This window comes from Zosterops lateralis, assembly GCF_965231275.1.
Source record: "Zosterops lateralis genome assembly, chromosome: 10".
Lineage (NCBI taxonomy): Eukaryota > Metazoa > Chordata > Aves > Passeriformes > Zosteropidae > Zosterops > Zosterops lateralis.
Genome location: NC_139770.1, coordinates 14,615,200 through 14,637,517, shown reverse-complemented (window position 1 = coordinate 14,637,517; position 22,318 = coordinate 14,615,200). Strand labels below are relative to the sequence as shown.

The 22,318-nt window shown below is 38.6% G+C and overlaps 1 protein-coding gene across 1 annotated transcript in view; it reads right to left on the bottom strand.

The window, feature by feature from the left end:
- Positions 1-22,318, bottom strand: part of SLC9A9 (solute carrier family 9 member A9) — a 175,423-nt gene that overhangs the window by 111,904 nt on the left and 41,201 nt on the right. The window contains exon 6 of the mRNA XM_083868679.1: positions 18,147-18,252. Coding sequence (XP_083724805.1) covers positions 18,147-18,252 — 106 coding nt within the window. The remainder of the gene's footprint in view (positions 1-18,146; positions 18,253-22,318) is intronic.

The following is a 22,318-nucleotide window of genomic DNA, read 5'->3' as shown; positions in this document are numbered from 1 at the left end:
AAGCAAAGACACACCAGAGCAGGAAGGACTATCAGAGGACTAGCAGAGGCAGCCAATTTTAACAGTTTTGAAAAAATATGCAGAAATCTTTTAGATAAAAATTTCAAAATCCAAACAAACATGTTTTTCAGATGTGTTAAAACAGTGATTAGTACATTAAAAGAACACAGAGGAATCTTTTGTACATCTTTCTGTATAAAGGAATCTTTCTCCATGGAATTTATTCCTGACAATATTTACAAATTTTTAGGTATTTAAGGTTCCTGAAAAAGAGACTTTGCAGAAATATAGTTATTAAGCTTTCTATTTATATAGACTTTTATATAACAGAAAAAAAAAAAGGTACTGGTAGTTGAATTGCTGCCCAAGTGTCCTCCATTATGGACACCCAAAATTTTATTCTCCTTGGCAATACAGTAGATCATGGTTTTTATTCCACTTACAGCCTGTTTGCATCACTGCTACTAGTATGATTGTTTTTAATTCTAGGAAAAGGTCTAGCAGTTCTATTTAGAAACTATTTTCTATACGGGCTTACACTTGTGTTTCTTTTTCTCTGTGTCATGGTTCTTTTCTTCCTCTGTTTTCTGACCTTACTTTGTTCCTTTGTAGGCTTTTCCAGAATTTCTAAAATACTAGAGGCCATTTTATCTTGATTACTTTAAACCAAGCTAACACTTACTATTGTTGTATACGGCTTTCATTGCTCTTACACTGGTAGCTATTTTCAGTTTTCTTCTGTGTCCAAGCCTGAGCTGACACACAGCAGCAGCAGTGTTGTCAGAGAAAACAACAAGTAATTTGTGTTGTTCCAGGTAGACTTTTCCTAATGCAGATCTAAGTTTTCCAGTACCTGCAGATATCAGGGACTGCAGAAAATCTGTCATTGTCCCTCCTCCTTCTCTGTCTCCCAACCTATTTCCCTTAGGAACTCTGCTCTACCTCCTTAGGAACCCTTGGAAACCATTTATCCTGGTGATCTCATTCTTGCCTTATAATTCCACCAACCTGTGCCATAAATGGACCTGGAAACTCACCCACCTGAAGGGGGTTGAACTCAGCTTCCCTGGTGCCCAGGAAAAACTGCCATTCCCTGCTGCCAGAGGTGCTGGACACCCTGCATCCTCCTCACCCTGCTCAGAACTTGCTCTCTACAGGGCTGCAGTCACTTTGACTCATAGAAAGGAGATGTGAGATGATGGTTTTGACAATGATTAAGGACCTAATGAACCTGCAGGCAGAGCAATTTCAAGTCTAACATCATCTCTGATCTGGTGTGGAGCTTCTCTGCCCCAGTGCATCTGAGAAATGGTGTGCACTGTCATCTGTACAAGTATCTTAGCTTCTCATTACCTTGTTCTAACCTGTTTTTATCTTTGACAGAAAGAAATCCTGATGAACAGCAACATGGGCTTAAAATCTATGTAAAAGGAAACGAAGGCTTTAACAGTAAAATTTGTTCACATATCTCTGAGGCTTGGCATAGGAATATTTCATTCTCAAATGACTGCTATTGCTTCTAATTGCCTAGTTTCCATAAATCTATTTGGAAATATCACAGTCACAGTGACAACTCTTTCCTGTCCCATATCTTTGAGAGGAATGAAGCACATCAGGAGAAAACAGATGGCTGATAGTGGGTTGTCTGTGACAGCATGTGCTGTGTTCTGTGTTATCCCTCTGACTTATGAGCTGATCATACCAAAAGGCACATAATTTACACATTTCTGTGCCTGCAACACAGAAATTCTGATATCCTTTCTCATTTGGATATCGGAACTGTAATCCAACTCACTGTTTAATTTCCATTCTTTTTAAACCTTGCATGAAGAGGAAAGGCCTGTGTGCATCTAGAGCAGCTTGAAGTCTGTCCTCCTAGTTAGGAGATTTTAGTGGCTTCAGCAACTGGGAAGATGCACATGGTGCTAAGAAAGTAGAAACAAAGAGTCAACCACCAAGGAAGAGATAAATATATTTATTGTACTATTACAAAGAGCTGGATTTCTCCCCTGCCTGGCATCTCTCTGTAATCACTTATGCAAAGTAGAACTTACAAGGTAGAACAGTACTGTAAAAAATAGGCTTCTTTTTCTGCAAAGAAAACATGACTGTGAAAGTTACAACCCATCGACCCTCTGAGTTAACAAGAAACAATGAACAAGTTAAAAATTCCTCAGCCAATATCTGGAAGACAAAATGAAATAGTTTTCTATGTTATTTGAACCAAATCTGCTGCATGATGGTAATTGTGCCATAAGGGGAGTTAGATGTGCTGTATGTGTTAAGACTCTTACTAATTTTGGTTCATGAGCCTGAACAATCTTTTTGGCTTCCTACCCCTGACACTAGAGTTGGGAGCTATTGTCCACTCCCAGCTCTTGCACTACTAACTTTTCATTCTTCTTCATTATTCACCTTTGTGCTATCTTTCAATTTTTATCTCCAAAGTTACTTAAAGAGCTAAAAAATATTTATCAGAAACATTTACACAACCATCCCTTTATGTGACAGTTCTTCCCATAAGTGCAGGGTGATGAGACCCTGGACTAAGGATTTTCTGTGAAAATTATATATCTCTCTTGAAAGCCAAAAATTGAATTAATGTGCAACTGCAAGTGTTCTTTCAGCATAAGCAAGAGTTTAATGTGCTCCTGGAGGCCTAATTCGATCAATGCCTCAGGTTTATTTGTACAAAAGTGGCAGAATGTGATACTATGGGACTTCATTTACTCTGTAAACAGAGTGCAAGGAATAAAACAGCAGAGCACATTCACCAGACACTGACTGATGCATCCACAAGGGGTAGGGTAGGTACTGGAAGAATGGGGAGTCTTAATTACCTCCCCTTTTCTACTTTGGGATAACTCAAGGATGAGGTAACAAAGCCTTTCAATACTGTCTTTCACAGTGACTTCACTCCTGCAAACAAATTTTACATTTATCTGTGTCAGTTGAACTCCACCTGCCTGTTGATAAAATGATGTGGGCTGGTGGTTGCCTGCACAGAGCATTAGAAGGCTGCAGCAGATTAGCAGGAAATCACTGATTTACTGGCATCCTGCTCTAGAGGAGAAACTGCCTCAAATCTCCCTTACAGTGATGAGTATCTGAAGTAACTCCACTGATTCAGTGCAGTTGGTATAGATGTGCACTGGTGTTACAAAAAAAGCAGGATATGAGCCAAACACTTTAAGGAAGGTTTTAAGCAGCTTGGTTAGCCATGAAAAAATCCTTTGCTCTTATGGACAACTAGCAGAGATTAAACAGAAACAGTGTCCACTAAATCTTGATAAAATAGTAATTTTCTTATAATCCCATGGCCCATGATTTTGCTCAGGAGTGATTTAAGACTGAAACAACAGAAAATGATGTATATTTTATGCCAGACAGAATTTCCTTCATTTAGGCTTTGACTCATCCTCCAAACACTGCAGGAGAACCCACTAGAGCACTGTGAAACACCCAGGGATGAAGAGCAGCATTTCCTTTGTAATAACAGCTGCTTCTTATCCTTCACAAATGCATAGTGCTACTCACCTCACCCTCCTCCAGGCTTTAAACCAACTTGTCCCTGAGATTTAGCTGGTTAAACAGTAGTACAATACACTGTAATCTTCTCTGAAATCCCCTTGAATGGAAGCGAACAAAGGAGTGAGGGGTAATATCACATTGCTTAGCTGATCAATGGAAGAACAATATACAGCAGGTTCCTGTTTAATATTCAAAGGGCTTTTTTTTTTCTTCTGTGACTTCTGCTTATGACAATCTGATGTGTTCAAGGGTGGTGCGGCCCCTGCCTTTTCACAGACAACATTCCAAATGTTGAGGGAGCCTGTCTGTGCACAGCTCAGTTCTCACAGAGGCAGTGAGAGGCTCCCAGTGCCCAGTCCTCCTCACCTCGAGTAAGGCAGACTGTGCTCCCTCTGCTTCTCTCCTTTGTCAGTGGGACAGAAAAGGACCCCATTGTCACCACTGGTCTGCCAAGCCTCAGCTGTCCCCTGGAACTGCTTGTGGTGAAACAGTGGGTGTGAAGCTTAGGAATCACCTAACATTGCCTAGGAACGTGGAAGGGGAAGGACAAAACTGGGATTGTGCTGCTGGGAACATGCTACAAAGAATTGAAAGGTTAAGTGAGAAAGCAGGAGAGAGAAAACTATCTTTGTGATTTCTACCAGATGTCAGTTTTATATTCTACCAGTCATATATTCTACCAGATCTCATTATAAAAATACAATGTATTAATTATATGCTTTCATAGACTTTTCTCAGGCAGGAGGTGTAATTTTGTTTTTTCTTCTGTTTTGCCTGTTATGTCCCTGAAATAAATTGTCTGTGACACAAAAGTAATCTAATGAAGTCAGACTATATAATAATCTTTGTTTGCAACAAACCTAGAGCTTAGTAAGTATGGGTACTCTTTGTCTTTTAAGAGATTTTTATGCTACTGTTTGTGTTTAAATTATACCCTAGACACAGCTAAGTGTGCTGCTAGAGGGTGCAGGTAGTCCCTGCAGCAGGTGGATAATCCACTGCCAGTATTATGGGGCTGTGCCAAATTTCTGGCCTATCAACAGCCTTGGGCTTTTCCACTTCCAGAATGTTTTCTGTCAGAGATTAAGAAAGGAGCCCCTGGTCCTGCTGCTTTCACTGAATTTCAGCATGTTTAGGAACTTCTGAAAAGAGCAGTACACTGTGGGGGCTGATGGTGAATGTAATTGGTAAAGATAAGGTTCACTGAATCCCACAGAAATTAGAGTGGAAGGAGAATGAAAGGATGTCTAAAGTTTTTTTCTATTTCAGTGTTCTCTCTCACTCTGCCCAAGACTCTCTAATGTATAATAAATAGGAAGAAATGTGATCCTTGGTATGTGGTATATCATCCTTGTACAGCCTGTGCAGGCAAAACAGATTCTTTCACAGTCAGAAGGGGGTTAAATGAGAAAAAAATTACAGTTCATGTAGCTTTTTAATATCTGGGGTACAATTTGTCTATCTTGTACCTCTTAGAGAGATTAAAAGAAAATAATTAGTGCTCCAAGAAATATTGTCAATAGATGCAAACAAAATGGTTCCCATGATTTCTAATGTGCCCAGACCATACTTTACATGACTCCACCTCAGTCCGGGCTTGGAACAACCTTGAGGTTGGTGCCAAACATCCCTCTTTAGCCCCATTTTACTCAGGAAAACAGTTCCCTTCTCTCAGGTAACACAGTGCAGTGCAAGGGATGTGAAGGGCAGGACCTGGAGCCCTTTTGTGTCAGCACTGCAACTGCCTGTGCAGTTTTCCTTTGCATTTGTCATTAGGTCTCCTCACGGATGGCTCACATCATTTTTTCCCTCACTGAAGACACACCCTGTGTTCTCAGCTGTCTGTTTCTGTGCTGCATTGGGAACATATCTGCTGTGGGAATGGGATTTTCAGGGCTCCATACCCCTATTGATTTTTCCATGTGCCCATCAAACAGCTGATAATTTTTGCCTCTCGTTAATCTGGATTTGAGATGAGCCAGTAATCTAAAGAAGAAAATCTTTTTAATCTCCTGAGCTGTTCAATCCCACCTACATTTCATTACTGAAAATATTTTCTATATTTTTCTTTTAAAAAATGGAACAGCTAGGGAAAAATGACTCAGGCATTGTCTGAATGAAATGCTATCCTGCCTGATAACAAAGCTTCTCTCACAAATATTAGTTCCACTTCTATTGCTTTATAATAAATGGTTGCAGCTGTTGCCATGGCAATCTTAATTTAAAAAAATGTATCTAACTGAAGACAAGAAATGCAGCTGTTGTTATGAGAAAGTTGAAAATAAATCCAGATGTGAATTGTATGATCTAGAGTTGGCAGTAATAATGTCAGAAACAAAACATGTTACAGGTTTAGTTTTCTTGATATGCTGGAGCTGAGGATGGGGATTTAGGGATATTCTGAATTGTAAGTCTCTGTTCCTGATCCAAATATAGCAAATAAACAGAATGAAATTTCACCTTAGGGAAAGGCACTTCACTTGCTAGAAATGCTGGTCAGTCTTGCATAGAGAATGACAGTAATAGTCCTGTAGGAAAAAGGTGGGCCCCAAGATCTCCTCTACATTATATATGCTAACATTTTATTTTTTACAGCTTATAAAAAGAAAAATCTCAGCATAGAATTGCAATATTACCTATTGTTTACTCCCTTATCACCCTACAGCCTGAAGTTCTTTAACCAGTTATACCTTTAATGTTAGAACATTAAAACAAAATTACTGGACAGTGCTCTACAAAGAAAGCATAATCCAACAAGTCCCAGCACATGTACTAATAGTCATCCACTGGAAAAATCCACTGTGCTGGGAAAGTAAATAGTCCATGTAAGTCTCTTTTGGGAAAAAAAAAAAATATTTAAAGGTAGAATTTCTGAGAAGGTGATAAAAGAATAGGTCCAGACTTATTTGAAAGGGAACTTTAGTTCTGGTAAATGCTGCCTGGAAAGCAATAGCTCAAAGCAGGAGCAGAGAGGTGTTTGGGGGCAGCCTGTGCAGTCTGACCGGGCAGGGGACTCGGGCAGGGTGCAGATGGGCTGAGAGGTGGCTTTGCATCCCCTTGTACCTTTTCTCCTTGCCTTGGAACTGCAAAGGCTGCTCTGTCTGAAGCCTTTCTGAACTGTGGCTGGCTCTCCACAGCCTCGGGGGTTCATTTCAGCAGCTTGGGGCTGCTGAGAACAGAGACGGGGCTGCTGAACCTTGTGGAAATTGGTTTGCTCAAGTGTTCAGTCAGTGCTGATTAGGGCACCTGCCAATACCTCTTGGCAATCTGCAGGATTACTGAACTCCACTCATGGTAAAATTAAACAAAGAGAGGGAATCACCACTTAGGCAGGGAAGTTGATGTGGATAGAATTTCAGTCCCAAATTCCAAGGCAATCAAAACAGTAAAACATTCTTTTTATCCTTAAGGATTACAGCAAGAAGAGAAAACAAGAAAACACACACAGATGCACACTCAAACACTTATTCTGTTTCTCTGACTCCTATCTTTGGGGATATTTTACTCAAAATAATTGGAAGTCTGTATTTCTTTATCTTTTGTACAGGAGTTTTGAATGATAAGTCACCTTTAAGCCTTGCTACTTAAACATGTGTCACTTGAAGGAAATCTAAACATAATTGGGAATCTTGAAAATAACCTGGATAATAAAATCCTGCCCATCCCAATTTCCTAAATATAAATCACTTGATCAAAGTGACCTAATACCAAATATACTGGATGAGAGGTTTTGCTTTGATAAGGATGAATTATTTGTAAGTACACAGGCTAAGGCTTTTGGACACACAGCTGCCAGCTGATTGTGAATTATTCCTCAGTGCTAAGATTGAAAGAGTTAAGGAACATCTTCCTTTGCTAAAATTAAGGTATATGCTATTGGCCTATCCAATGCACTGTGAAAAACCTCACAGAAATGACAGGCAGCCAAACAGATAATTTTTCTTCCTGGCTTTGTAAAGACTCCATTGATTTATGGATAAATATGTAGTATAACACATTAATTTCCACCACTTAGCTTAAAAATAAATACTTTCCCTAGTCAGGAAATTCTATGAGGCTTAAACACAGCTATTAATAAGAGGAAAATAATTCTGCCTAGCCTCATTACCCTCATAATTACTAGAACGTAGGAGTCTTGCCTCAGAAACTTTGCATTCACTTCACTCTAAGAATGCACAATGAAAACATTCTCCAAGCTATGGACTAAGTCCTGCTAATGGTAGAAATAGAATGTAAAACTGTGAACATCTTCTAGTGAGAGTTTAGAAATACCTTTCACCTTACTCTCTAGGAATAAAAACACTGTATCAAAGAAGATGTACACTGTTAAATGGTTCAGGAGGTGACATTTTCTTTAGGAATATTTTCATCTAGCTGTAACCTCCTCCCAGTGGGTCTGAAGCAGGGAACAGCAGCCTGCTAGGCACTCCATTATTCTCCTTTCTCTCTCTATCACTTCTGGCTGTTCATGCTACAGATCAGTAGAATAAGGAGGAAAGAAAAACTGCTTGATTTCTTTTAAGTGAAAATAAAGTAAACATTCAGTGAATGGGGATACAAAATTAAAATGCTTTAAAGTCTAAAAACTATGTCACTTTTGTGAGATTTTGTAAAGGAGAAATTTCTAAGGGAAAATGTGAATATCAGTTTCAATTCAATGTATTGTCGGAATACTACTTTGTTCAAAGTTTTAATAATATTTAAAGCTTCTTTTTCAAAATCCAAATTCTAATATCACTATGTCTCCCCAGAAATGTGCTGAAATTTCATTAGGAATCCAAATAACATACAAATATGCACATTACATTCAGAATATGTAAATCATTATAATTAGAAATTAGTTAGGGAACATCAACGTTCCAAATGCATTAAGAGCAAACTGATAAAAGGACTGGATGTCTTTCCTTGGTACAATGGTCTTCACAGGGAATGTTCACAAGTCCCATTGCCCTGAACAGAGCAGAAATGAACGAGCTCTGTCACACTGAGCTCTCTCAGGGCCACTTGCACAACTGCTGCCCTGAGTGTGTTTTGTCTCTGTCATGGCTTGTGACTTTGCCAAAATGTCACCATTGAGACTACACTGCCATGTTGCATTTGCAATTTCCATGAAGATTTCTCTCTCTCTTTCTCTTTTCCCTCCCCACCCCATACTGGCATTCTGCAGAGCCATTATAGAGAGAATACCTCTGTGCTTGTTTTGGACAGAAGCCTCACAACCACATAATTACAAAGCTTTCTCACTGTACCACTTTGAAATTCAGACTTGTCATTTCCAAGGGGAGGAAAGAGGAAATTGCCCATCTGTTTCCTACATATCTTTCGCCCTTGTGAAAATGTGACAAAATTATACAAATTTTTAAAGGTTTCTGAAATGTTTAGTTGACAAATCTCAGTGGGGATCTGATCTACTAAAATTTTTCCAAGATCTCATTTTTTTAGGCATGTACCATCTAAAACTTAAATATGTGGTTTTCTCCCTGCAGCTGCTGGTCCTCAGACTCAGCCAGCTGCTGTCCCCAGAGCTGTGACCATCACATCACCCCTCTTGTCCTCATTACCTCCTCTGTCTCAATGCGACAAGAAGGATAGCGAAGAGGTGCTTGTACCAGAAATGAAGTCAGTGTCTCTCTCTACTTTAGAGTATGAAGCAGGTTGGAGTTTACAGTCCTAAAATATCTCTAGAAATAATTTTTTATTATCTCAGGTGGGAGAACGAGGGGCTGGTGAGTGCCACAGAAGTGATGGAGTTGGTCATGCAGTTCAGGGCAATGGGTAGAGTGAGATGGGGATTGTGACCATTGTATTGTGAAAAGATCAAGGAGAGAGAAAGATTGAGACCAACACAAAAGCAAATGGATACAAGGAGAGAGTGGAGCTCTATAACCATTGGGATAAATTTTAAGGATAGAAATTTGCTGAGTCTCATAATTTAAGTAGCTGTGAAGTGCAGTAACTAGAGCTTTACAGTCACTCCTGCTGTGCCTGGCACTGAAGGAAGGCAGCTGACGTTACTGTTATCAATTATTCTCTTTGCTCTAGTGACAAAAGTATGTCCTGAAACCATTAAAGCTCCTACTCCAAAAGGTGAAACATACACACTGAAATGATATCTTGGGTATGGAGAATGGGGGGGGGTTCTGTGTATGAAAAAATAAATTTAAAATTACATTTGATTAAAATGTTTACAAAAGGTACCTCTCAATTCCTTCTTTGTAAGATACGAAAATTTTTGGGCATTATGTAACTTTTGAGTGTTTGATAACATTTGCATAATTTTGATGTGCTTTATGGACAGTTCCCCATGCACACAGAAAAACAAATATTTATACAGAAATATACACATATACATATATATATATATTTGCACATATGCACACGCAAAAGAATTTAATGGAGAGTTGTGTCAGTTCTAACAGCCTCAGTGGCTTAAGGATTTGAGCCTTAAAAGATCAAGGCTTGCAGGAGCAAGCAGTTTACCTAATATTGTTGGTAAAAAAAAAATGCTTAGAGCAGGTGAGAATGATGAAATTCAAATTGAACTGTAGCACAGAGTATCTGGAGGGGTTCACAAAGGGATCACAAGGGATGTCAATCTTTCCTAGTGTTCCTGGGTAGCCACTGGAAATAGTCCATTCTCCCATAATAGGAATGGGTTCTTTGTTCATGTAATCATAACCTGATCTCCAAGGAACAACAGAATTTTTATGGAGTATCCTGTTGCAACAAACTCTTTGTTTCTCTGAGATAGCTGTGCTCTCCAGGACTGTATTTGTGGGGATTTGGGCAGTGAATAGGAATTGGTGGCTACCCTGCAAATGAAATGGCAGAAAAGGCTCCCTCACCTTTCTGACACACACTCCTCCTCTGTCTTCTCTGCCAGGAGACATGATATGTATGTTAATTTATTGCAAGAGCCAGACAGACTCTTACATACAGTATTTCATCCAGAGAGGATGAAATAAGCTTTCTTTTGGAACACTTCAAGGGAAATAATGTCAATACTATCATTTTAAGCTAAAAGGGAGTTCTCTGTAAGTAAATTAGACTCTGTATTGTAATTATCTTCCTCTCAGGAAAAATCTGTCTTATTCACTAGAGAAAGGTTATTTGGACAAGAAAAAACATCTGGAGGAGCTCAAAAACCAGGCTGACTTGTACCAGGGTGTACTTCAGATTTGAAGAGTTCCCAATAGAAATCTTTGAAATGAAGAAGCTTTGATGCCAGTTTGGTAATTTGTAAGGAAGATGTAGCTAAATAATTGTCACTTAGGTGTGATTTGCAAGGACTGCAAGCAGCGTTCTTAATTCTGAACTTTAAACTTACCTGTCTGTTTGTGTATAAGTGGACAGAGATACCTGCAGCTGCTCTGACTTGATTGGGTCTGACAAGTACAGACATTCCCAGCTGATTTGAGCTAAGCTCTATCTTCATCCATCCCTCAGGGCAATCTCCATAACACTGCTCACTGAAATCTACTCTAGCTTAGCAGTCTGCAATGAGGGCTGCCTGTTCAAATAAACTGCAGAGACAAACCAGTGCCAATTAGAGAACTGTGGTGGGCTGACCCTGGCTGGTGCCCACCCAGACACTCCATCCCTCCCTCCTCTGCAAGATGGGCTGCAGGGAAGAAAATATGATGGGAAAAAGCTCAGGAGTGAAGATAAAGGCACATTAATAAAGCAAAAGCTGTGTGTGAAAGCAAAGGAAAATGAAAGTTTTATTCTCTGCTTCCCATGGGTGGGTGATGCCCAGCCAGGTACATGGAGCAGTTGCTCCAGAAGATAAATGCAGTAACATTTATCTGCCTCTTCCTCCTTTCTCTTAGCTTTTATTGCTGAGCATATCCTGTGGTCTGGAATATCCCCTTGGTCAGTTTGGGTCAGTTGTCCTGGCTGTATCCTCTCCCAGGTCTTTTCCACCTCCTACCACTGGGATGCTGGAGGGACAGACCTACTGCTGGGCCAGCACTGAGCTATCAGCACCCTCCCAGCTCCCAGGGCAAAGCACAGCTCTGTCAGGGCTGCTGGGGGAGATCAGCTGCCCCTCAGACACACCCAGCACCACAGAGAGTAAGACCTTTAGCATAACTAGATCCTAAGTAAAATTTTAATATGGCCCTAATATTGGAAAAAGAGATATGAAATACTGAAATATGAAAAAATTGAGGAGTGAGAATTGAAAAATGTTCTCCTGAAAATATTCTGCTCCGAGTGCCCATTTTTATACTGAAATTTTGGCTTTAACAAGCATTAGAGAAACTAAACAGCATTTTTTTCCTCTGATTTAAGTATAATACTGGTCTGTATAGTAAAGCTCATGGAGGAAAAAATAAAGGAAGTTTTATTAAGCAAGGATACAAACATTTTATGTGGGATTTCCGCTATTCTGGGAAAGAAGCTCTTTTAAAGTTCCTGCTAATAGCAAGTTTGGTTAGTTTCCCAGTGCTCACATCTCCTGTTCCAGATGGTCAGTGACGTGAAACTCTAATTATCATCAACAAAATAAGCTGGGACTAAACCCTTCCTCAAAGGTAAAAAGAGCAGATGGACAACCATAATTTCATTATTATAGAAATAATAGAGAAAAAGAAGTCCTCATCTACCTCTTAAAATCACTCACTAACATGTTGCATAATTAATTCCTTGCTCTATTAATATATAAATTACTTTGGTTTTTGATTCTTTGAATGGCTGCTTGGTCTATAAGCCTTTAAAACAATATTTGGAAAAGTAGCCAAATTCATCTCGTCTAAGGGGAGCCAGTAAGTGAAATTACTGGACTGAACTTTCATCCAGCATTTCATTTGCTTTCAGGTTTTCAGGGGATTCTATTTTATTCTCCTCCACAATGTTATAGATGTCCCTCCTCAGGAATCTTTGTGCAAATAAAATCACAAATAACAGTTTTTTGGAATGAAGCAAGGTCTGTATCCAGAGATCCAGCTAGTCACCTGTCCAGAATTGTAGCTCGCAGACACTAAAATCCCTCAATATTTGTCAAGGATCCAAGGTCATGCAGGTCAGTACCATGGAGCAGCTCTCCCTGTGCCTGTTGAGTTCCAGTGCTGGTCTTACTTTGAGTTGGGATTTCTAGGTCAGGTTTTGCAAAGGCAACCCCTGATCTGCTCAAACTGAGCTCCTACAGGCTCAGCCCCTCCAGGGCTGCCCAACCAGTCAATGTAAAGACAGCTACAAAGAAAGGGTCTGGGAGCAAGCCCCTGGCAGAATCTCACTCCTTTTCTGAGTTCAGATTTACTGTCTGATTGCAGCACATCACTCTGTAGAACTGATTGGCCTAATTCCTATTCTGTTGCCAGTTTTCTACAGTTCAGGAGTAGATTTTGATGTACTACTTAAGGATTTCAACATAGACATTCATAAGAAAATAATATAAAACGGCAAAATTGCACCAGAGAAAGATAATCAGGTTTTCCTCTGCATCCCTGTGAGTAAACAAGCTTTTCTTCCCTCTAAAGAGTCCTGGCTACAGGTTTATGTATCACTGTCATGATCTGTAGTTACACAATGTGCCTTATCTTTGTTTCTTGCTTTTTTTCCTAGCCATGTCTTCATAATATCCATTTGTTGCCTTCAGCAGCTCATTTTCTTACATCTTCATTTCACCATCTCTTCTCACCTTAGAAATCCATTTTCTTTAAAGAGGAAAATGTTGCATGTGTTGATACTTTTTACCTTTCTGTCACCTGTCTGATGGCACAGGCACTTTTATTGCCCTTTTTCCTTCCTGGAAATGCTCTGTGCACGCTCTGTACATTACTTAGCAAGGAGTGAGTCTTTTATCTTTTTGAAAAAGAATTACCTAAGCTGAAGAGTTCTATGTGTAGGTACACTAAAGCTATTAGCTGTGTGTACATAAGGGCCCACTTATGGATAGAAGCGTTTTTTTACACTATTTCTAAGTACTGATATGTCTAGGATGTGCGAATAACATCTTGTCTGCACTCAGATACATGTTGAAAATAAATAGAACTTAAATGAGTTTCATTTTCACTCCAGTGGCTGAGACAGTACTGTAAAACACACTAAGAAATTGCATGAATACAGGGTTTAAAAAGTGGCTAAAAATATAAGGGCTATAGAGAAATCAGCATTGTTTTTTTCCTTATGTGATGACTCAAGACTTTTTGCCATTTGCTAATAGTGCCTAAGAAATCCCAGCATGAGGAAGGGGATTCAGGCTGACAGAATTCCTTGTGTTCTTAGACTGAACAAACTCCCAGTTACCTACAGGTGGGGAGGAAACTGAAACAAAGGATTAGGTAAGAGAAAAGTCTTTGATTCTTAGTTGATACACATGAAACAAAAGACTTTGACACAGTACATATGGAAGCCCATGATGTCACTTTTAAAGGCCAATTTCTGACTATAACTGCAGTTTGTGGGGAAGATAGGATGTGGGAACATTCAGATGTCTTTCCTCTCTAAAATTTGTTATTCAATGTGCTCAGGAATCAAAGTGTGGCAAAAAACTACACAGAATAATGCTTCAAAAAGCATTGGAAGGGCAAAGGATCCAAATTAGAAACAGCCCATGACAAAAGAAAAAAATATAATCATAAAGAGATCTTCACATCTACTGAGATCTGTATCAAGGAAACACCCATCAAAACTTTCAAAGCCAATATTCCTGCAACTCCCAGCTGCCAACCTAATTATTCAGGAGCATAGTTACAATATCTGTTCTTGTCTTTTGCAGAACAGCTGATTTTTATGTAAAATACACAAGGAACAACAATTAGAAATTGTGCAAAGTAGGGAAGTAACAGTGGCAGAGAATGGACAGTTACCTCACCAGACCAATGACCACATGAAATATAGACCAGTTCCTTGTAACTGCTTACTAAATACTTGTAAATTTGATGTTTATCAAAGATCTGTTTCTTCAGTCTCTGATTACATTTCTCTCTTATGAATGCTACCTTCAATTCAATGACATCATAACAGAATTAAACCCACTGAAATAATAACAATACAGGTAAGCAAGTACCAAGCACCAGAGGGATTTAAAGATTCTTGTTCATTTTCTATTTGAGGTCCATTATATCAGAAATTTCTTATATTTTGAAAAGATCTAAACTGTACTAAAATTAGCAATACGATGACTGTGCCTTACCAGTAAGAATCACCAGTGTGGCAGAGGGAATTCTATTGTCTGCCCAAGATAATTATAGGAATCCCTGTCTGAGAAAAGACAGCCTTAGAGAATGCTCAGCCCAAACTGAGCTGAACTCTGGCTTCTGAGTTATTTTCCCTGGAAACTGATATTGTTTTTCAATAAATTTGTTACCCTTTCAATAAAACAGTTACCTTTGCCATGCTATTTTAGAAAGTCCTATATAACCTTCTGCTAAGAAAGAATGGTTTGAGCATGATATTCATTTGTATAAGGTACGTCTAGACTAGAATGAAAGTATTTTTTGAGCAAAGAAGAGGTACTATGACCTGAGTTGGTATACGGTCATCCTGGGAATATTTAAGAGGAACCATGAAACTACTCTTATCAGGATTTTCCTCAGTCAGTATTCTGGAAAACAAAGTATGAAGGAAATATTTGTGGCATAATTAGTCATATGGGCTTTTCTGGGTAAAAGCAGACATGTTTAATAATCTAATAAGTATTGTCTTGTAAGGCTCTGCTATAATTTTTCTTAAGTACTTTGAATTCTTGATGTTTATTTTCTGTGAGAATTCTCACATGGTTTTATAAAAAGAATTTTATCCTAATAATGAAAACTTGTAAGAAACTCTGGAAGCGATTTCTATATGAGAAAATACTCATTGCATCCCCAATGCCCTTGTCTAGAGGGGCCCTTGTGTGTGTGAGCTCTCCCAGATGCACAACAGCTTGTCAGCCTTCCTGCAGCCACTGCTGTCAATTTGAGTCACAGTGATCCCTCCCGCATGGATTATCTTAAAATAGCACACTAAAAATGAAATCTTGCAATTATCCCAAACACCCAGGTGTTTGGTGGGGCAGGATGGCCAGAGGAGGGCTGTGAAACCTGCCCAGAGAACTCGTGTCCTTGGTCAGTGTTTTCTGAGGGCAGTTGGCCACGGTGTGCACATCCTCTTGCAGCAACACAGCTCGTGTGACTTGCTAAATCCATAGCAAAATGCAGGGGTAGCTGCTCCTGCTGCTGTCCTTCTTACACTAAGTGATAAACAGCACAGGAAAAATAGAGATTGGAGGGAGAAGCTGAAAGAAAGGAGGGAGATCAATCTAAGCCCTTGTTGGCAGACAGCCACGCTGCCTTCACCTTGCCAAATTGCCACCTCCAGCCATGAGGACCTTCTCTCTTTTCTCCTCCTGCTCCCCTGCAGTGAGTCACTCCTGCAGACATTATCTTACTTATTCTGTTAGATAATGAAAGACAATGTGTATTTTCATATTCTATTTTTTGGTTATCATTATGGAGCGTACTAAATTACTTACTATTGCTTTTCCAGATTTGTAAACATTATTCTCACACCCTTTTAAATAGACTTCTATTGCTGTAATTATGAACATGTTGTGTTTGCACACAAGAATGGTATGGGTTACAGGAAAAAAAATAGCTGTTCTTTCGCAGTGACAGAAAAACCATTTTCTTCATTTTAACTCAGGTTGGTTTAGTAGGATGTTAATGACCTGAAGCAGGCAATATTAACAGTATATCTTCACTTAAAATGCTACAGGAAGATTATATTGGGTTGCAGAACCATTTTATTTGTGCAGAAGATGATTATTTAAGCCAGAGAGAAATGAAATGTGAAACTGATAATGCCATGTATTCTCTTCAGCCTTCTACAAATGACTATAGACATCAACGAACCAGTCACAGTGAATATATAAAAAACCACATCAATTTTCCAGTGACAAGAAATTCTATAGTAAAGATTTGTAATCTCCCATGTAGCAGCAAAGAAAACATGAGAAGTAGATAGGCTGAGGTGCATAACCTGGACTTGAGTACTGGGAGGAGCAGAGTTTAGAAACTCATGAATCATGTAATGGAATACTGATGGAACTGGAAGCTGATGGATTTTTCTTTTTAGATTTGTTCTGCAGTTGGGTTGCTCCTTTGGGAGATCTGTGTGCTTTGGCATCAGGGTGACTGAAAACCAGAGAGACTTAAAACACTCTGGGTTCCCTGGAGTTGCTTGGAGCCCTCCTGTTCCTCGTCTGGGAACTTTGCACTAACAGATGAAGAGTCTAAATGAGCTGAAAATGTCTCGGCTGTTACTAAACAACGCCAAGGGAGAGAGATAAAAATCTCAGACTTATTGCCACCTACACACTTCTTTCCAATTCTAATAGCTGCTTCAATGCTTCTCTGTCGGTTCTCTCTACCCAGTTGTCTGGGCTTTGCTTACTTTTCCTTTTGTCTATTTTTTTACCTGATGTACCAGACGCTGTCCCAGGTGACACATTCCAGCCCCAGTCCCTGGGTGTGACAGCCGTGCTGTAACTAATCCTCAACTGCTGCGCTCAGACAATTGACAGCGTTAGAAAACATTGCTCTTGCTCTGGAAACTGTGAGCAGTTTAGTGTAGGTGAAGGTTACTGGATTGCTAATTGGAGGATGATAAATTAAATAGGAATACTATTTCTTTTTGGTATTGTGAAACAAATTTGGTGAGCTTTTGCAAAAATTATTATAAGTTGAAACTCCACAGGGTTTCAGACAAAATATTAAGGTCATTTTTAAACTACTGTAAACTCTCTAAAAGTGGTGGGTTTTTTTTGTTTGTTTGTTGTTGTTTTTGTTTTTTTTTTTTTTTTTTTTCCTCCTGAAAGGTAGGATAAATCCTTGTTCAAGAAGCCATGTTTTAAGGAGAAAGTTGGCACTGAATTGAGGCTTACTGTGAAGCACCTTCAAGCATCATAGAGAACGGAATTTGACTTTACAGTTCTGTTACTTTTAAGATTATCTGAGAGGATTATTTGTATTTCTAGCAAAGCTTAGGGAAGCATATAATACATGTAGAGTGGAGTAAACTTGAGATCCTGTTAATCATGTACTTAGCATCTGTCTTTTTAGGACAGCACATACTTGTGTGATTTTGGCCCATCATTTGTGTTCTGTTTGAGGATTCCTGAGAATAAAAAGGCTATATATAAATTTAAGATAATGTGATCAGCTGAAGCTCTGCCAACTTCCATAGACAGAAGTAGATAAACAGACACTGTGTACCACTTTGTGGTTTTAATCTTGGAAAATAATGGATTGCAAAAAATAAAAAGAACCTGTCTTGAATTTTATAGTTGCCCTATGTCCCAGGTTTAGCATTTCATTTAGTATTATTTTTTCAAGATACCTTGTTTAGATGAGAAAATAAATAATAATAAATTAAGTTTACCATTTCACAGAATACACTGCTTTCTGGGTTAAAGAACATGAACTTATATTGCATTCTGGATATACAGTTATTATGAACAGTATTGAAATTCTGGTGTTAACAAACTGAGAAAAATTCTAAAACGACATCTTTGTAACAAAACCTTCAAATGGTATAGCTATACTTGAGCAAACTATATCAGTGAGAATGATATCAGTGAGTAAAGCTTTAATTGTCTCACCAAGTAAAGAGTGGAGGTGGGTGTAACTTACTGAGTCAGCACGATGGCCACAGCATCATTCAGGACACTCTCTCCAAACAGGAGTGTGTATAAATCTGTATCCACGTTCAGCTCATGGAAAATAGCAAGGACTGTCACTGTATGGAAAGAAAGCAATGTCAGTTGTTATTTTCATATTCCTCTGGCAGCTCAAGAAATAAAGTGATGTTAGAATACTGGTTTTGAGAAGTCCAGTCCTGTATATTGCCTGAGTGGGTAAAAATGAGTTAAGAAGGATCAGCTGGAAATATATAAGATCCTTTAATTCATCAACTCTAAGGCTCCTTCAGCATATCAGTAGTTTAAGTTCCTTCCTTCTCCCTGAGTTATACTCTCTATTTGATTTTCAGTTTACCAGTGCAATAGGAAAAATAGAATGTGGTGTATTCACATTGAAGGTGAGTAAATAGTTCAGACATACATCCTCAGGAGTATTTAGGCATTTGGTTCACATTCAGGTAATTAAGTCCTGTAGATATTAACTTAGGCTTTCTCTGCTTATCCCTCTTCCCTGCAGACAGAGGATCGCAGTCCTTCTTATGGTCTATCTTGCACTTCATAATCTCCAGCTGGAGAAGGCTGTCTATGTTCTGTGTCTGTATTATTCAAAATCTTATTATTTTTATTATTTTCTCTTTGCATGGACAAAGCAGAGCTGTCTCATTTCAAATAGAATTTTATTTAAAGACTCCCAATTACTTGTCTGGTTAAAAATTAGATGGTAACTCACTGCTTCACTGGTGATCACTCTAGTACATAATTGTGCAATTGACTCAGTTCTCATAGCCCAGGAATCCCAAAGACTAGGAGTGCCTCTGGGCTGCCACGTTCACATCTGACATTTTAGAAATAAAAATGATATACTTTTACATTCACATGACTGCTGATAATTCCTACAAAACCATGACCAGCTGATTATGATTTGTCTTACTAACACTTCTTGGAACTTCCACAGCTTGCTGCTAAGATTTTCTAAATGGCACTTAAATATCTATGTCATCTCAAAATCTGTTTATAAACCCAAAATAGATTCTCAGTTCTCCTGTGAGATTTTATGTTAAAGTGATCTCTGATGTGTTATCTCTGAAGAATTTTGTAAGTGTTATTCTAGAGAAGACAATTTAGGAGATGTGTGTAGCTGAACATTTGCTGATACAGCTATATTTAAATTAGCCAGTTATATTTAACCATCCTGGTAACCTCACCCATCTACTCCCACTGCAGTTATAATTTAAACTAGAAAAGAGTTCTTTCCCCAGAATAGCTCAAAGGTGTAGGCAGAAGCTTTATTGACAAAAGATTTTCTTGGTTCACCAACATCTATATTCAGGTTTTTGCCTGATTAGCAATGCTGACTTAATGTGCTAAATGTGGGACTCAGTTTAGTCTTCTGCTCTCTTATGTCATTGGCATAAAACCAGACTTGTTTTCTAAAACTATTTGCCACTTTCAGCTTTTGCTTATTAGCTAATTAGTTTGGTCTCTCGTTAATAGTCCCTGTGATAATGATGGAAAGAAAAGAAAACAGTAATCAAAGTCCAAGGTACTGCTGAGGTGTGTGTGTAGCAGGGCAGGCCAATTAAGCAGATGCCTACACATTCCTCACCCTCCTCTTGCCTCCTAAGTCAACAACTTTCTCCTCTTGCTTTCTCTCCCAACTCTACCTCAAAAATATGACTTGAATCTTTTCACATGAAAACAAAATAATAAAACAAGCAACACAGTAATGCATCAACTGCCTCTTCTGGGAGAAAATCCCTAGTTCACCCAGTTCTCAGAAAGTATCTTCCATTTCAAATGTTTTCCCATTTCCAGGGCAGGTTATCGGACCTTCTTTACCTGTCCCTGACTGAAGGGTGCTGGTCTCTGCTCTGTCTCTCTGCTTGTCTGGCCCAAGGCAGGGCAAACTTCAGCCCTGCCACTGCTGACAGATATTTGTGATTTGTTTTTAAAGAACTGAAATGACGCTGGTTCCACAAATCCCAAGGGAGTCCAACTCAGTCTTCAGTATTCATGCAATTTATAAATGCAATTATTCCTGAATCATGTCTAACCCAAATCTCCTCTCCTGCTTTTCAAGTCTGCAATTTCCATTCCTAGCCTAATGAGAGACAAAAATTTGTCATATTTATTCTGATTTTCTTTCAGCAGAATTTGTCTATTCAAAGACTCATTTCAGACATCTCCTCCCTAAAATGACTCACTTCTTTCAATCTCCTCCTTTTAGTAATGTTTTCTTGCCCTCTAATCAGCTCATATCTTTCCTGAAACACAGTGCCTAAAACCAGACCCCAGTAATGTAGCTGACACATGCTGTCAAGAAATAGAATGAAAAAATGCTGTAGAACATGTTAATAAATTCTATTTTCCTTTTATTTTCACTATGTATTGGTACTTATGACTCATTTTCATAGGTTGTAATCTTGAAATTGTTTTCAGAAGTGAATGCTCACTTCTTATCTGCTATCCATGAAGATTTTTTTTTCAAGTGTAGTATTTATCCTTGTCTATTTTAAATTGTTACAGGAATCATATTGAGCTCTAACCAGGCCTTTCAAAGTGTTTGCAATCTCCTTTCAGCAGCATATTGTACAGTAAAGAAACACCCTCTGTTGAGTTAGCCAATTAATGAAAATTATAAATAGTATCTGCACAAGAACATAGACCTGCAAGATCTTTAGCACATCCACCCTGTTTAAGAGCTCCAGAAAACATTTTCACCTGGTTTTGCCCACCAGTGTCTAGGCACCTCCCCACAATCACATTTGCCTTCATTAATTATGGGAATCTACAGGCCTAGGTCAGAATGGACACATCAAGAGGGATGTGATGCTCTGCTATGGAAGAAAGTTAATCCAAGTTACCTCTGTATAGAAAAATGCTCTAGGAATAGTCATCATGTCCAATGAAGTCACATCATGTTTTGTCTAACAGATGACTTTAAAACTCAAGGGAAGTAATTTAAAAATAACTCTTTACCACAGTAACACATCTAGTCTGTGAGAACTTTGATATCTAAGTAAAGACTGCAGATACAGCACTGCAGGCAGCTTGGCCCTGGCTTTCTGAAGGCACTGCTGGGGAACAGTAAGTAGGACTTGGTTCTTGTGTGGTAACTACTCGAACACTTGTATAATTCATTAGATACAATATGTGTTATAAAAATACCAAACTACTTTTTGTTAAAGAACACAGCATCTCTTATTTCAATGTAAGCATGTGAAGACAGGAATAGAGGCAGGTAAAGGACTGCCTGGAAGGACAGGTCATTGGAGGAGCACTAACACCTCTTGTGGCAGTAGAAAACTGACACCAACAGAAATAACATGTCCCAGAGCTGCTGACTCAGAAAGGGTTGTGAACTTCAGTTAAAAATTCAGTGATGGGAAGCAGGAAATAGTGAGGCATCTAAAATGTTCACAGTATTTATGCCAACAGAAGTCTGATTCACTTCTTCCTTGACTTCATGGGCTGAGGTAACATCTGTCACAAGCTAAGCCCAACATGATTTCAGTTTTACCCAAATCATAAGAAGTATTTGTGGAGCTGGTTTGTGAAAGGTATCTTTTGACAACTGCAGAAAGAAATTGGCTAATTATAGATCCCTGTAAAAAGTATATATAACTGAAATATCACCAAACTACAACAATCTCTATGCTAACTGTATCCAATGCTACTTTGCCTGTTACTTTTAAAAGAATAGGGAAACAAAAAACAGGTTACACCATTATATAAAGTACTGGTATTATTGTAGTTCAGTCTTCTGACTAGACCTGTTAATATCTTTCATAGCTCACAGGCCTAAATTATTTTAGGAGTGCAGTATCAAATGGGAAGAAAATAAAATTAGAGAAATCTAACTTTTCTTCCCTATTGACTTTGTGTAAAAATAAAGATTCCAATTTGAATTATAGACATCTTTCCCTATTAATAAGTCACAGCACTCACAGATTAGTTCAGTGGTGAATAAGAAGAAAGCAGACGTGTATTTTAATTGAAAACACATTTATAAAGAATGTTTGAAATGCATTACCTTGTATTTATATACTACACTTTGTAATGCAAAATCCTTCGATTTTATGAGAAACAGAAACTGTTCTTTCTGATAAATATCCAATTTTATCAATAACAAGAGCAGCGTAATCCACAGCTCCAGTTCAGCTG